At 41.5% G+C, this 14,847-nt stretch overlaps 3 protein-coding genes across 3 annotated transcripts; 1 reads left to right on the top strand and 2 right to left on the bottom strand.

Annotated features, from left to right (window-relative positions):
- Positions 1–192: 192 nt before the first annotated feature.
- On the bottom strand, positions 193–5,655 carry poll (polymerase (DNA directed), lambda). Its single transcript, XM_076729696.1, has 9 exons — positions 5,590–5,655; positions 4,403–4,546; positions 3,929–4,226; positions 3,623–3,731; positions 3,214–3,537; positions 2,858–3,031; positions 2,130–2,258; positions 1,310–1,478; positions 193–1,205 (listed from the first exon to the last, which is right to left on the bottom strand). Exons 2-9 carry the CDS (start codon positions 4,515–4,517, stop codon positions 844–846), a joined length of 1,680 nt encoding a protein of 559 aa, XP_076585811.1. The 5' UTR covers positions 4,518–4,546; positions 5,590–5,655; the 3' UTR covers positions 193–843.
- Positions 5,656–5,862: 207 nt separating this feature from the next.
- dpcd (deleted in primary ciliary dyskinesia homolog (mouse)) lies at positions 5,863–8,957 on the top strand. The gene is made up of 6 exons (XM_076729434.1): positions 5,863–5,943; positions 6,538–6,618; positions 6,720–6,844; positions 7,014–7,147; positions 7,300–7,402; positions 7,867–8,957. The coding sequence occupies exons 1-6, from the start codon at positions 5,880–5,882 to the stop codon at positions 7,969–7,971; spliced, it is 612 nt and encodes a 203-aa protein (XP_076585549.1). The 5' UTR covers positions 5,863–5,879; the 3' UTR covers positions 7,972–8,957.
- A 1,138-nt stretch (positions 8,958–10,095) lies between these two features.
- Positions 10,096–14,137, bottom strand: fgf8b (fibroblast growth factor 8b). Its single transcript, XM_076729433.1, has 5 exons — positions 13,816–14,137; positions 13,669–13,705; positions 12,898–13,078; positions 11,225–11,331; positions 10,096–10,945 (listed from the first exon to the last, which is right to left on the bottom strand). The coding sequence occupies exons 1-5, from the start codon at positions 13,872–13,874 to the stop codon at positions 10,649–10,651; spliced, it is 681 nt and encodes a 226-aa protein (XP_076585548.1). The 5' UTR covers positions 13,875–14,137; the 3' UTR covers positions 10,096–10,648.
- Between the last annotated feature and the right edge of the window lie 710 nt (positions 14,138–14,847).

Raw genomic sequence — 14,847 nt, 5'->3', positions numbered from 1 at the left:
CCTTGAAAATGAGTTATTCGCCCATATTAGACTTACTCAGAGTAAGTGTAATTGTAATTGTAAAACGTGGCCCAGCCAAACTCATAACCAGTATGTCACAAGCCAGCTAATACTACGACTAGAACTGTCGTCCCATCTCAGACTCAGGCTTGTAAACTTTTCGTTGCAAATGAAGACTGACACAGGAAGAGATCTGCTGTTACCCATTAGTATGTTTTATTATTGTCATTACTCATCTTTCATAAAATATAGTGTCAAGCATCTCCCATACTAAAATGTCTCTCAGTTTGCAAAATCACATATTTTCCTACTTTCTTCTGGTGGTCTCCAACCCTGCAGATAGGTTTGAATTTACTCATTCAAGTTTTGAGATGTTTCCCACTGAAACATTTGCTTCCAGCTGTGCAGAAGAGAGTTTTGCAAATTGAATTTTGCTGTAAAGTTTGTAACAAAAATAAAAAAATTAAAAAAAAGTAAAGGCTCTGGAGCCTACAACAGAATTCCATTCATTGTATTTTACTGGTTTGACAGCAAAACTTTCAGAGACATCTCAAAACCTTTCACATTCCACTCAAACAATCTGGAGGGACAGATACATCAAGGGTTTAGTACGAAAAACATGATGTTTTTGAGATCTGAATGGATCCCACTCTTTCACCTGTAGAATAAAATTAGCATTCAAGTCGAACAGGGCTCTTACATAAATTATGAAGCACTAATACATCCTTAAAAATAGCTGACTGAGCATAACTGCAGCTTCCATTGTCACCATAATCATCACCATCATCATTTTTCTATAAAAGCAGACAAAGCAGTGTGATTGGCTTAGTGACCAGCGAATCATCACCAGTCCCTTTCATGAGGCTGTCTGTATGGTATGCCTAAGAGACCGAAAACATCCTTCTCTGTCGGTGTAGTGAGAGGAGTGCCACCATACACCTTCACGCTGCCCTGACGCACCACATTTTGGTTCAGCGAGTGTTCTGATAAGCTCATGTTTCTTGTCTTTGCCAGGGCTCGCATTGAGCGGTTGAAGTGTGCCGACCCGGTGAAATACAAAAGCGAACAGGCAAACTCGTTGTAGGGCACCACTATGATGTCCAGCCTGCGATGGCGTTGGCCGGGTCCTGGCAAACGGCAAACACCCATGTATTTCTTCTGCTCTCCGTTCTCCTCGTGGCTCACCAGGTCGTCTGTCAAAAACCCTTCGAAATAAACCATTGGGGTTTTCTTTAGTTTCTCTGAAGGACAACAAGCCTGTGAGTAAGACATGAGAAAATCCTCAACACCACAAAAAGATGGAGCTTACCACTGTCATGGAGGGTATGTAACACTTTGCTGAAAACGCCCTTGTGGGATTTGCCATCAGGATGAGATATGAGTACATCAACGTCTCCACATGTGGCCTTTCCCCGACGGTAGGAGCCACATGCGGTGGCCACCAGGTGTGGGTCTATAGCCTGGACAGCATCCCTCACCTGCAAAAAATAGAGGGTATCATCTATCTTAGAGTGATGGAGCTTTTTTCTATCTTTGGTTTCTCAATGATAGAAAAGCGGTGTTTACTTTGTATGTTCTCCTGTTTTTACCACTCCCACCATGACTGGCAAACAAGTAAGCTTTTACCTGTTTCCAGCCAAATACTGGGAGGCAGGCTCGCTAAAGCATCACATATTATTTTGACAAGCCTGAGGGAGTACACATGCTTTAGTCATCTATCTCATGTGCACTTTCTTTCTGGCAGCTTTGCAGGAAAAAGAATATCTAAGTAATACAATATGACAACAACTAGCGTTGTACTCAACGCTCTGGAGTGAACAGGTACCTGGCTAACTTAAGATGCAGCAACTTTCAAGAGTTGGTTTTCTCCTTTGGGATGCTCCACTTTGTGAGAACACAGTCTGCTTTTCCCATTATCAAGCAGTAAAAGAAAGCTGACACAAACTTTTCCTACTTTAAGCCTCCTGCTTCCAAATATCTGTGGGTGAGAGATGGAATCTTTTTTCTAAGATATATCACCTCCATGTAAACTTGACTAAACCTATTAAAGTGGTGAAAGATGCAAACATATTTCAGCCATCACCACACAACGATACATGAGGACATTGTGAAAAATGAAGACACGGTACCACTGTCTCTATGGCCGCTGCTTCTTCTCTGGGCATTCGGTCTAGAAAGTCATCGTAGTGCTTGAGTCCAATCTTCTGAGTGTTGCTTAGGTGGGCTTTCGTGCTGATGTCCTCTAATGTGCGAAATCCCTACAAGACAAAAAACCTTATTCAGAAAATCTTCAAACAGTACAGAATGACAGAATGTCGTGTAAAAAACATTTAATTCCCATTTCCTTCTTGTACTAGTTATTAACCTGCTTAGGATTCAGTTTTATACCCACAACTTAACCACCATTCCTTAAGGACTCAGATGAAGACTGCACACTTTCTAACTTGTTTTTTATTGCAATCTTTTTATAAGGCATGACTTTACTGAGCAAGTGACATATTTTATGGATATTTCATATATAATCAATGCATGAAAATAACAGTAAAGAACAGCTGATAAACTGTGCAATTAACCAAAATAGCGGATGCAATAGCAACAGGAAGGGGTTTGGGTGAATTGTGAGCAAATGTAGTTCTATTAGTTTTAATGTGTTGTAAATTGAAATTTGATGTGAATAACCCCAGGGTAAATAAAAAAGCCTTGTCGCAAAAGAGGAAATACAAGATTGAAGCCCTTCAACTTCAAGCTTTCACATTAAATTCTTTTATGCCTGTAATATGTTGATTTGGTGTGTGTGTGTGTGTGTGTGTGTGTGTGTGTGTGTGTGTGTGTATGTGTGTGTTTGTTTGTGCCTTACCTGCTGGTACCACAGCTGTGCAGTTTTAGCTCCTGCACCCCAGATGTTAGTAAAAAGCTCCAACACTGGCACAGCCTCTCCGATGTGATCAATTTTCCGCAGGTGACCGCTCTCCATGATCTCATCAATTTTGTCGGCCATGCGTTTTCCAATTCCTGGGATCTGACAAGCCTCCTACAACAAATGTAAAAAAAGGCTCTGATTAAAAGAGGAATATATGGAAAATAACGCCTGTATTACAGACTAAAAATAATCTGTCATCCAAGAAAAGTGTACTCGCTACAATATGTCCAACAAATATACACATTACTGACATAACCAACAGCATAATATTAAAAGCATCTGCATTCAGTTACCTGATATGATGTAACAGGCTTGTGGTAACTCTTCAGTGCGTTGACAGCCTTGGAGTAGCCCAGCGCCCTCCACTTGTCCCCCTGGTGCGTGTAGGCCTTGGCCAGCACTTCTAGTTTGTCTGTGATGTGCTTGTTGAAGTTATTAGTTTTGGACTGAGAAGATTGGGCACAGACCCACTTCCCTGAGACCACCTGAGCAGAGTCTGGACCGGGGTCGAGGCTGGGGCGAGGAGGCTCCTCTTTGGGGTGCTGGCCGGTGATGAGAGCTTCCAGGTCACCCTGAGACACCCCGTCTTCCTCTCCTCCTTTGGTGTCTGGGACCATCTGACAGTAAAATGTAACGTAAAACTATAATAACAATCCAACACACACAGTTTTTATGTGTTCAAGGTCTAGCTTGGAAACCCACCATGTCTTTAGTCTCCTCTTGATCAGACACTGGCTCAACAGTAGTTTCTGCCGCAGGCTTGACATTCGGCAACTCTTCCAAAATATTTTCATGCACTGTTCCAGATTCCCTAAGTGGAGAGAACAGTTTTGTAAATACTTACATCTTAAGTGGAATATGTGATGTACAAGTCAAAAGAAGACACTCTTTGACCCTGACTTCCACAAGTTCTTGTGTGTGATAAACTGGAAACACGTGACATACAGGTACAGCTAACAACAGCTTTCAGACATTAGCATTCTAAAACAGCACTATTAGCTCGTTTACCTCTCTGGTTGAAGAAGGCTGTAGCTGGCAACATCCAGCAGCTGCTTCTCACTGATGCACTGGCTCAACCAAGTGCATTTCACCAACTGGACTCCAGAGGGCATACAATCCACTTTCAGTAAGCGCTGGGCCCTGTCAATGTCCATGTTATCATCTACAACAACATGAGTGACACTGGGACACAGTGAACTCTCCGTCTGTCCTCCATTCTGCTGAATTTGTCTCTGGAAGATCTGGTATCTGGCATTTCCTATTCCAGCAGGCAGAATGTAGACTGTGACACCATTAAAAGTGTTTCCTGGGACAGAAGAGAGGAACGCTTTACAATGTTGGACTTTCTGGCTTCAACTACTTTGGTGTTATCAGTATTTGTTTTTATCCTCTTTTGTACAGCTTTATGTCCTTTTTTCAAACCCTATCTTATAAATGTTTCAGTCACTCTCTCTCTCCCACACATACACACACAGTGACAACCTGTGACATCACATTCATCTGGTTTCCTCTTTGCTGGGGGTGCATCCTTTCCGTTGAACACTTTTGCTCTTTTGACTTTGGGAAAGGCTTTCATAATCCCATGACGTGGCTCCATTTTGTCTCTTGAAGGGGGGCAGCAGCGGCCTGTGACATGAAGAAGATCTATGAAGTTACAGAGCAAAACCTTTCTAAACAAATCTGAGACACAAGCTGTGTACTACTAATTATACAACACAATATACTAATTCTAACAGTGTTTGAGTATGTAGTGGGCAAACCCTGAAAAATAGGCAGAATTTAAGTATTGAAAGACAATTTTTAGGGCTACTATTTGTTTGCCTTTTATATTTTGAACTGTTTTTCTGTTACAATTTGACAGTGGTGATATTAGGAAGCAAAAATACTCTATCAAAGGCTTTTTTTTAACATTCAAAATGTTAATGAATCAAAAGTATGTCAGCATTATCATCTAAAGTATCAAAAGCACTACTAATTTAAAATTTCTGGACAGTACTATAATAACATCCTATAAGTGAGAACATGATTATTGATGCTGAAAATAAAGTATTAATCTGCGAAATAACTAGCAATTGTACCTATCACACAAATGCATTTCTGTAAAAATACAATATTTCTCTCTGAAGTGTACTTTAAATGTCAATATAAAGTAGCACAAAGTCGATACCCAATACTATAGTGAAGGGACCTCAAAATCTGTCCTGCAGTACTGAAGTAAATATACTTTGTAGCAATTTTACTGACGTCTGTTATCGCTAATAACTCACAGTAAGTATAAAACAGTAAAACACTTCTCTCTTCTAATTGCTCTGTATTGTCAACATTAGTGTGTATTGCAGAGTGTCAGTAGCACATGCAGGATATTTGGACATAGGAATAGCAAGAAGTGGGAGCTATCTCGGTTTGTACTGAGTGCAGATATCCAGCAGTAGTTACGCTGGTTGACACAACATTTAACCCAACGAGAAACAATTCTGGTTCACAATATTGTGTTAGCTACAGTGGATTAGCTTTAGGTTGTGCTAACGTAAGAAACAGCAAATAGTCGGTCTTTCAAGCATCATTTTTACTCAATATTCAAACTGTGCTTTAATTCATTCCAACATTTCCAAATATAATTGTACATAATTGTGCAGAAAGCTCTCTTGGTCGTAATATTTTGCTCTTACCCCTGTTCAGAAGGAACCATACGTAGTGAAATCAGGAAGAGACGTAACGTTACAGTTTAAATGTTTCACTTCCGGGTCAATTAGTTGCCTTAGTTCTGTTTAAATTTTTTTTGTCTAAATTATACACTAAACCTACATATTGCCTTTTGTTTATTTGCAATGACTTTTGCAATAATAAAACTTAATTAACTCTATTAATATTTTTCTTGATTTAGTTTGTGTATTAACCTTGGTTGCTGTGGTTACGGCTTGAGTCCGGAAGTGGCCAGCAACATACCATCTTTGGAAACATGGCAGTGCAGAGCTGGCTTGATGTCCTCCAATCAGCCAAGAAAACAGCTATGATACATGATGGTGAGTAGGGTAACTTTCAAAGAGTACAACAAGTTTTTCAAAGATGAAGATTTGCTTTTGTCAAATCGACAGATTTGCGTAACGTTGGTCATCATTAGACTGTTAGCTAGCTTTCTCGCTAGCATTAATGTTACTAGGCAACAAGCAGATGGCACTGCTGGCGCTGTAGCATGTTACACGCGATGTTTTAACACAAATATATAGTAAAACACATTCAGTAAAAGACGTTGAGGTCCAGTCTTTCTCACTGACCTCTGGGTGTCTTTATAGACCAGGTTAGCATCTCATCTAACTAATCTGGCTAATTATGACGTCTCCCTGATCAACGGGTCTGTCAGCTTCTCTGCTCACTTACACTCATCCCTGAAACGGTACCCTTTATCATCTATGTTGGTTTCTGGTTACAGCGATTTCAGCTGTTTGTATTTGACCAAAAATTCATTATCTTAAACATTGCACATTTCAGAATGACAGAAATATTTAGTATATTGCTTACTATCCTAAGAATGGGCGCTGTTTTTTGTATGTTTGATTGCTCGCTTTGTGTTTCCGGTTTATATGATACATTTTTGTGAAATTCTATTCCTCTTCCAGGAAAAAGGAAGATCCACTACCTCTTTACAGATGAAAAAGAAATGGCAGAGGAGTATGACTTGAAAACAGATGAGCTCATTGGTAAGCCGCAGCGGTTTTACTCAGCAGATTGTAGCTGCTGGCGTTCTCAGTTTCAGTGGCAGACGTTTGTGTATCTTCTAAAAATGTTCTGTGCTTTTCAGTCAGAAAGTGGAGACATAAAAGCACACTTGGAGCTCAGGGCCAATGGCAGGTAGAGGTTGGGGAGCCACTTGTGGGCCCTGTCACTTCTCTGGATTCGGAGGTGATCAAGGAGAACTGCTCCAATGTGGGTTTTCATCTATGTTCTCTGACTTTGACTTTGGAATCACACTCGAGCCACTTCATTCTCTAACATACAGGCTTGTTTTGTTTTAGTTCACTTTGATTCCTCTTCGAGAAAACACTAGTCAATGCCACGTCTGTAAAATGGATTTGAATGATTTCTGTTTCCACAGCCTTTGTTCATGCGTAAAGACACAAAGACCTGCTTTCAGTGGAGAATCCGCAACCTTCCCTACCCCAAAGACGTCTTCAGTGTTTCTGTGGAGCCATCTGAGAGATGCATCATCATAAAAACCTCAAACAAAAAGTAAATATGCAGGAGAACACTGGCTCTTTTGATTCCTGTGTTGTACACTTGTTGCATGTAATACTTGTGTTCTCCCTATAGATGGCACTGTTTACAATACATTTGTCTGTATGGCGTGATCAACCTATGATACCCTCTCCATGTCTTCGCAGGTATTATAAGAAGTTCAGTGTTGTTGATTTAGATCGCAGTCAGCTGCCACTGGACAGCTCTGCCCTCAGCTTCACTCATGCCAACAACACCTTAGTTGTCAATGTAAGTCCTACACAACAATGAAAAATAATTGAATCTATACCTCTAATCTTGTCACCTAATGCTTTAAATATAAAGCTGTAAACATTAAAGGTTAACTCTTAGATATGTGTCCTAAGCTACAATTTTGAATGCAGGGACCCAGAAAGTATCATCTCAGCAGTTTGACTAACTGCAAAAATATGCTCTTTTTTTAACGAATCCAAAGACCGTGTCCCACAAACTATCATCCTTACTTGCATTAGACAGTGTTCCATAAAAGTTAAAGTTTGTTTATTGAATTTAATGCAAATCTTGAGCATGAGATGTGGGTGTTTTTTTTCATGGCTTTTGTTTTTCCTCTGCGCAGCATGATAACATTTCTGGTGCCTACAATAATTTGTCTTTTTTCTTGGCGAACATGATTACACTGAAGGGGGCAGATAAGGAGAATTTTGAAGGAACTCTTTTTCTTCTCCCTTGTCCAGTACAAGAAACCCAAGGAGATCTTAACCCTTGAACAAGAGCTACTGAAGGAGCTGAAGAAACTGAAGGGGATCAGTGAAGGGGACGCTGACTGCAAAACTCAGTGAATTCTGACTCTAAGAGAATCCTTCTGCGATGCATTGAAAGCAGAACCTCCCTGCGTCATTTTCCAGTCACATGTGAGCTCTTGTTTGCTTATCTTTAGTGGATCCCTTCATTAACAAGACCTTTGCACAGTGCCTTATCTGTGGTTTAATGCTTGTAATTGGTGTTTCCTAATTTCAGGTCCCTGTATTAGAGTTGTCCTTTGTATTTAATACATACATATTCAGTAAAATGTATTGTTTCACAGTCTTACAACTAGATTTAATAATTTTGTTAGTAACATGAGAGTCCAAATTAATTCTTTCCCAGAAAAATAATTCATCAATTGATATTACGTCTTTATTGGGAAATTTAAAATTGTATCAACACATTTTTACAAGCGTACTCAGGAGCAGTTTTGATGGGGGTCACATAACCTACCACCCTCCTCTCATTGATGTCCTTGTAAAACACTCAAAACACACAATGCCTCATCCCTGTTCGTTCCAGGGTCACTGTTACGGGCACATCCCATTTGTGTTAACTGAATACCCTCATGTTCCTTGCATGTAGTGGGCCACCCTGAAAGCCATTACTGAAGCTCTGGTCAGCGAGCAAGCTAGTGTTACTGTTTCCCTTTACAACAGAGCGTCACTCTGACCCTGTGGTCTCTAGCTAAAACACCATTGACACATGTAAGAAATAGGTGCAACTGTTGCAGCCATTTGTTCCAAATGGATTTCAAGTTAGTGTCTAACAAGGACAAATAGAAAGATGGTATTTCACGGTTTGGGATTTTTGAAGTCAATGTATATATGACATGTACAGAAGAAAAAGAATTGTATACCCACATCCGTGCTTCCAAACGGGATATTTGTCTACTTTTTCACCTTCAAGCTCCATTAGATAAAAACACTGTCCTGTCAGAAATACTTAGACAGTGGATAAAAAAAGAACAGTGCTGTTTAAAAGAGACAATGACATTTAAATATAGATTGTTTCAACCTTGTGATTCCTTGCATTTTTTCACCACTTGTCCAAACCCAGAGAGCAAGTGCAAAAAGCAGAGACAAAACCACAGGTCTCCCTCACTATTGTGCTTTGTGTTCTTCCAGATGGAAAGAATAGGAAGACCAGAAAACATTTAAACCCAGCCTGTCTTGTTGTTTTGCAAATTCTTAGGACAGACTTGATTTTTTTCCCCACTTTTTGACAAAAATGCATTCGTACATGCTTGATTAAATGGTTTTTGCAGAGGTTTGGTGTTAATACTGCTTAAATATATCGCATAAGAAGTTCTTGCTGCTGAGCACATGCCCTAAATACCAAACATCCATTGTGAGGTCTTAATTTTCGTAATTTAATTTAATGCTTTACAGTCTTCAGAGCTGGAGCTGCTGTCAAAACAAATTCCTGCGGCAGCAAACACCAACTAACAAATTGGACATCCAGCTCATGCACTGTGAGAGCCGCCGAGTCCCTCTGTTCAGGGTCTTCTTCCTCCCCTGTCGTTTGGCCTCTGATGGTCATGCTCAACTGCTTCTGGGAAGAGGGTTTCTTTTCTGCCTCCCTTTCATTCCCGAATGCCTCTTCCCAGCCATTCCCCCTCTTTCAGCCGATGCCACATTTTGCCACACAGGCCCTGATGTTTTTTTTGCAACCCCTCTCCGCAGACCCCCTCCCGCCAGCCCCTTACCCCTCCCTGTGTGACTGGCTTCTTTTTGATAACTGACCCCTCCTCGTGTTATTATTCGAACCCACTATTGTATAACATGCCCTTTTATATGAGGTTTCACAAAGGGCCCATTTGATCAGAGGGTTACGGTGTGCGATCGTGAGAAATGCAACTACATGGTGGTAACCTTTGTTTGGGCCAAAATGGTGGGCTGACCTCATCGCTTTTAATGCATAGCTCGAGCCATTCAGGCCCAAGTCTCACTTGCTGAGCACATTGAATTCAGTAGCCTGTCACAGATATTGCCCCTCAGTTATCTGGGTCTCCAGCTTGAAGAAAAAGGAAAAAAAAAACAAAAAAAACACAACAGTTTTTGGGGGCAACCAACAACGTCTGCTAGCTTTCCATCCCAAAACAAGCACACAAGAGAAAAGCCGAGCAGCTTGTGAACTGATTCTTTAGTGGTTTTAATATACACTCTACAATAAATATTTCCATCATTTGACGTCATTTACATTTTTACAGTAAAAATATATTCATATATGTAAAAACAAAAACAAAAAAAAAAACAGGTTAAAAATTCTCCAAAATGGCCTCCTAAAGGCAAAATAACATGTCAACTGAGACTCAGATGCTGCAACCACAAGAAAATCCACAGATAGCTGCCATGTCTAGCTTCATTGTACTCATTTCTCATTTAAACATTCTTTGCTGCTGAGCTGGCTAATTTCTAACCAAAGGGTTTCACTCATGACAATATTGAGCTCCTCTGTACTTTAATTGCCCCCCCTGATTTAATAAGTAAAAATCTGTCCTAAAGTCTGTCTGAATTGGAAATAACTAGCAGATTAGATAGTCAATGTTTACATACAATCCAGTACAAAGAATTACAAGTCCACAAAATGAGGCAAAAAGTGTGTGGGCACTTGACTGTAAAAGTTAATTTCTCTGGGAGCACTTGTTTTCTCTTGTAGTGGTTTTTCTGTGCCGGTTCGTCCACAGTTCTCCCTCAGTGGTTCCAGTCTTCAGCGGCCCCCTGAGCGCTGCTGATGGGAATGTTTAGTCCGCTTGCTCACAGGGTGCACGGGGACGGCGAGAGGAAGGACATCAAACGGCCTCCTCTCGCTCAGCAAGTGCCCCCTGGGTAGACGCTTCATGAAGTGGGCCTCCCTCTGGTGCTGCTTGGTCTTGGAGGCCTTCCTCGGACGGCCCTTGCGTGTGAAAGCCATGTACCAGCCCTCGTACTTGGCGTTCTGGAGAGCCGTGTAGTTGTTTTCCAGAACAATCTCGGTGAAGATGCAGTCTTTGCCTCGTCCTTTCCGCTGGGGAAAGAAAAAAGGGGGAGGGAAGCTGAAGTATTTTGGACAATTTCCAAGAAGCGGAAAGCGGATCGTCTTTATTTCCAGACAATCAAATACCCTTTGAAAGCTTAAGAGGGCTGCTCCGACAAATCTGAAAATCAAATTTGTTCTGGCTTCGAATGTGTCTCAACAATGTGTCGCCATAAGCTGCCAATCTGGAATAACATTTCCAAGAAACAAACAAACTTCAAGATGTTGCTTTAGTCATATGCAGCCACAAAACTATGAGTTCCAGATTACCTTGCCGATCAGCTTCCCCCTCTTGTTCATACATATGTAGTATCCTGTCTTCACCCCTTTAATACGAATACGGCTTCCAAAAGAGTCCGTCTCCACCTCCAGTTTAGCTGCGCAGACAAAACAGATGACAGGTAATGAGATGACATGGTGCAGGCATGCAGATTATGATGTTACAGTGTGTGAGACAAATGGCCTCAGCACATTTTTCCTCTGAATGTACTCTTCATGTATAATAGACCCTGCAATAAACTGGAATCATGTCATCATTAAATGGCATTAAATTGTTTTGAAACGATTGCGGCTGGTGAACCAGAATCATGAAGATGACATACACATTTCCTCTTAACCCTTTTATGATCCAGTAGCCGCCTTTAACAATGGCATGCAAGCCTTCCAAAATAGCAGCAAATGATAGTGATTTTGCACGGCGTGATTGTTGTTGAATGTCTGTAAATGCTGTGCTGTGATGCAGTTCAGACTGCGGATAAAGGAGAGTGAGAATACTGCGGTCAGGGACACAGCCACAAGCACAGAGCAGCGGTCAGATTTGGGCCGGTTACAAGAGTGACACCCACTTAGGATGTGTGGCCAATGTGTGCATGACTGACTCTCTCTCCCTCTGTGCGAATGTGTGTGTAGGCTGAGAAATTTCAAAGACAAAAGAGCACACAGGAGAGGAAAAGGTATAAAGTGAAGATGCTGACTTCACCACTCCTTATAAATTGAGTCATACATTGAGTTGCAATGCAATGAAAATTCCTCATAAAATGAGGCTCCAAAAAGCAGGCAGCAGGCACTGGGGAGTGGATGGACGGTGGTGGCTGTGGTGGAAAGATGGCTAGACACACCAAAATCCTTTGGTGACAGGAATTCTGCTCCCTTTAAGTTGAAGAAAGTTTTTCCCAGCTAGAAGCGAAGAACAAAGTGGCTCCCTGGAGTCCATCATAACAGGTGTCACGGACTTTCTAGACTACCAGCACACTGAAAACATAAATCCTCTTCAGAAAGCCATAAAAGATGGCAACACTGATGCCACTAACGATGTTTACAATTGCTGCGACTGTTTCTCCTGGCTCAAACGTTTTCTTACAGGTTGCCAGAAATGACATAATTTATACTGCTTTTCAACGCCGCCCCGCGCACCATTGAATTTAAACAATTCCTGTGCTGGTGAGGGCGAACATGTTTCCTATTTTATTGTTTTCCTGAGGTTTGAATGCATTGAAATGTAAGAAGCTGTGGCCTTTAGCTGTCATTGGTTTTCATTCATCTGGCCATAACTCTGTTATGGGCCTTCAATTAAAGTTGCTTCATCATTTCAGAGACAATAAAAAGTGCTCTGCCTGAATGCATTAACATATGTGAACCTTTAACTGCTCAGCTGTTTATTATATAACGATGTTTAAAGTTTGTAATTATACAAGCCACCTCAGGTGAGGGTTTAACTGAGCAAAATGTTCTAAAAGGTGCAAATTGCATGCCGTATTCTCGCGATATTTTGCCTATTTCGCTCATAAATGTGCTTAATTGCGCATGTTCTGCACCTTTACTTCCACGTGCGATGGTTAAACAGATACTTAGTTGTGGTTTTTGTAATCGTAAGTGGTGTTATTAGCGTTTTAAATCATTGCTAACACACATTCCTCTCTGCAAGTCTTCATCTCTACCCTCACCGTGCACCGCTCCGTCGTCTCCGTTGGCGTTGACCCTCTTGTTGGCCAGGACCTGGACGTGTTTCCCGCTGGTGCGGCTGTACAGCTGGTAGGTCCGCGTCAACCTGCGGCTCATCCGGTCCGACAGCCGGCTCTGCTCGGTGACATGGTGCTTGAAATTAGGAGGAGCCTGCACAGTGTTCTGTCGGACAATAGGAAACACATGTCATGAAATATGAAATTGCCTTTTAATGTCGCACAATTTTGACTTTGCAAGTCCTGAAAAAACGTGAACTGTGAGGAGACTGGAGCTCGCCAGTCAAAGAGCCGAGGCCCAGGCCCACAGTTCATTATGTCATTCATCACGTTTGCATAGTTCATCCTGCTTTCTCTTCTCGCATTTATTTGCACACGTACAGTATCTTTTCGGAGATGCTTTCATGGACCCTCGGGGATGACATTTCACTCCGATGGGTTGTTTTTACCACCGATGATCTTTCACCCCTTCTTGACTCCTTTTTTTCTCATTTCAGCCGTTCTCCATCCACATGTGTTTTAACGATCACTTTTTAGGCTGGAGCTTACCTCTTTTCAAGATGTTTGAATTGTTGCCAATTGCCATAGCACTCATAATAAAATGTTTTCATTGTTATTGCAGCCTATTGCAGATGGAGAGACGCTGAACTGTGTGCCGCTGAGCACGGCGCCTGCATACCTGTTAAGTTTTACTTACTTAATTATAGAACTTTACGCAACATTTATTCTTTTTATTGAAGTGAAAATGTGAGTTACCTGTGCGTAAAAGCAAAGCGCCGTGAACTGAATTAACCTGAGGAGGAGGAGAAAAAAAAAGAAAAGAAAAATTAAAAGGTCTGACCTGTTGCTTGAATTCAGTGACTTCCAAAGGCAACTACAGTGTGTTGACAGCTCTTTACTTACAGATAACCTAACCTCGATGTCCTCAGTCTCATCTTGTAATAGTTCAAATATTGCTTCATGAATACTCCACTGATTCGGTGCTGGAAGCTCTCGGAAATAAAGTTCCTCCTGATGGGGTTTTCAGCTCGGTGTTATCCCCCTTTTGTTACATATAGAAGGCGACAGTCGTGACAATTAAGAGATCCAGAACTGTCAGGGTCCCATGCAGGTACAGGATCCACTAAAAAGTCCCAGAGGTTTAAAAGCGCTGCGGTGCCGATCCAAACTGACAGTCGGATGAGTCGCTGTCACCGAACCACCTTCATCAAATCCTCTTCGTGTCAATCACTCTCTGAGCAACGCAGGTCTTGATTAAGGTTTCAAGTCGGAATAAATCCTCTCTGACTCTGTGTGTCGGAGCAGTGGCGATTATTTTATAGTTTTACGCACAGATCTTTACGCACCAGCGCTCAGATGCGCCCTGTGAATTTCCTCAAAATTAGTGATTCAATAAAAAAAAAAGAAAAGAAAAGAAAAGAAAAAAAAAAAAAACTGAATGAATCCCACGAGTAGCGACGCGGCTTTATTTGTTTGGTGCGCTGTTGCAGCAACGATGCTACAGCTGTCCCTCTGCAGGATGCACAGATAGTAAAAGTCCAACGTCAACCTTCCTCCCACACGTGTATTTCTTGTGGTCGCCTCCAGTCCACATACAGCATCTGTCTCCCTCTACATTTAAATACTTTAACTTGCGGGAAAGTCAATATCCTCCGCGAGAGCAGGCGGAGCGTTCAGGCTGGAGCCAATTTGAAACTGAACACTTATTAAAACACTTACAAAATCCGTGAGCATGAACGTATAGAATTCAACAACATTCAAGATGCAAACGGAAACTGCCCCATATCACGAAGAGAGGAGCTCATTTGTGGGTTAATATGCACGTTAGATCCACACACTAAATGTCAGCATGTCCTCCAGAATGTTTTTAACAAGCATTTATCCACAATCATACACATTCATGTCACCCATGCACGTCATGGTGTTACCGAATCT

This window comes from Chaetodon auriga, chromosome 4, assembly GCF_051107435.1.
Source record: "Chaetodon auriga isolate fChaAug3 chromosome 4, fChaAug3.hap1, whole genome shotgun sequence".
In the NCBI taxonomy this organism is placed as follows: domain Eukaryota; kingdom Metazoa; phylum Chordata; class Actinopteri; order Chaetodontiformes; family Chaetodontidae; genus Chaetodon; species Chaetodon auriga.
Note: the sequence above shows the minus strand (reverse complement) of the source record. Positions and strands in the feature narration are given on the sequence as shown.

Coding starts and splice junctions, on each gene's coding strand:
- fgf8b (XM_076729433.1), bottom strand. CDS start 13,874: ATGAAGCAATATTTGAACTATTACAAGATGAGACTGAGGACATCGAGG. Junction 13,706..13,815: donor ACATCGAGGTTAGGTTATCT/GTAAGTAAAGAG, acceptor CCTCCTCCTCAG/GTTAATTCAGTTCACGGCGC. Junction 10,946..11,224: donor GGGGGAAGCTGATCGGCAAG/GTAATCTGGAAC, acceptor TTCTTTCCCCAG/CGGAAAGGACGAGGCAAAGA.
- poll (XM_076729696.1), bottom strand. CDS start 4,517: ATGGAGCCACGTCATGGGATTATGAAAGCCTTTCCCAAAGTCAAAAGA. Junction 3,032..3,213: donor AGCCTGTTACATCATATCAG/GTAACTGAATGC, acceptor CATTTGTTGTAG/GAGGCTTGTCAGATCCCAGG. Junction 1,206..1,309: donor ACATACCCTCCATGACAGTG/GTAAGCTCCATC, acceptor TTTATTTCGAAG/GGTTTTTGACAGACGACCTG.
- dpcd (XM_076729434.1), top strand. CDS start 5,880: ATGGCAGTGCAGAGCTGGCTTGATGTCCTCCAATCAGCCAAGAAAACA. Junction 6,619..6,719: donor GAAAACAGATGAGCTCATTG/GTAAGCCGCAGC, acceptor TGTGCTTTTCAG/TCAGAAAGTGGAGACATAAA. Junction 7,403..7,866: donor ACAACACCTTAGTTGTCAAT/GTAAGTCCTACA, acceptor TCCCTTGTCCAG/TACAAGAAACCCAAGGAGAT.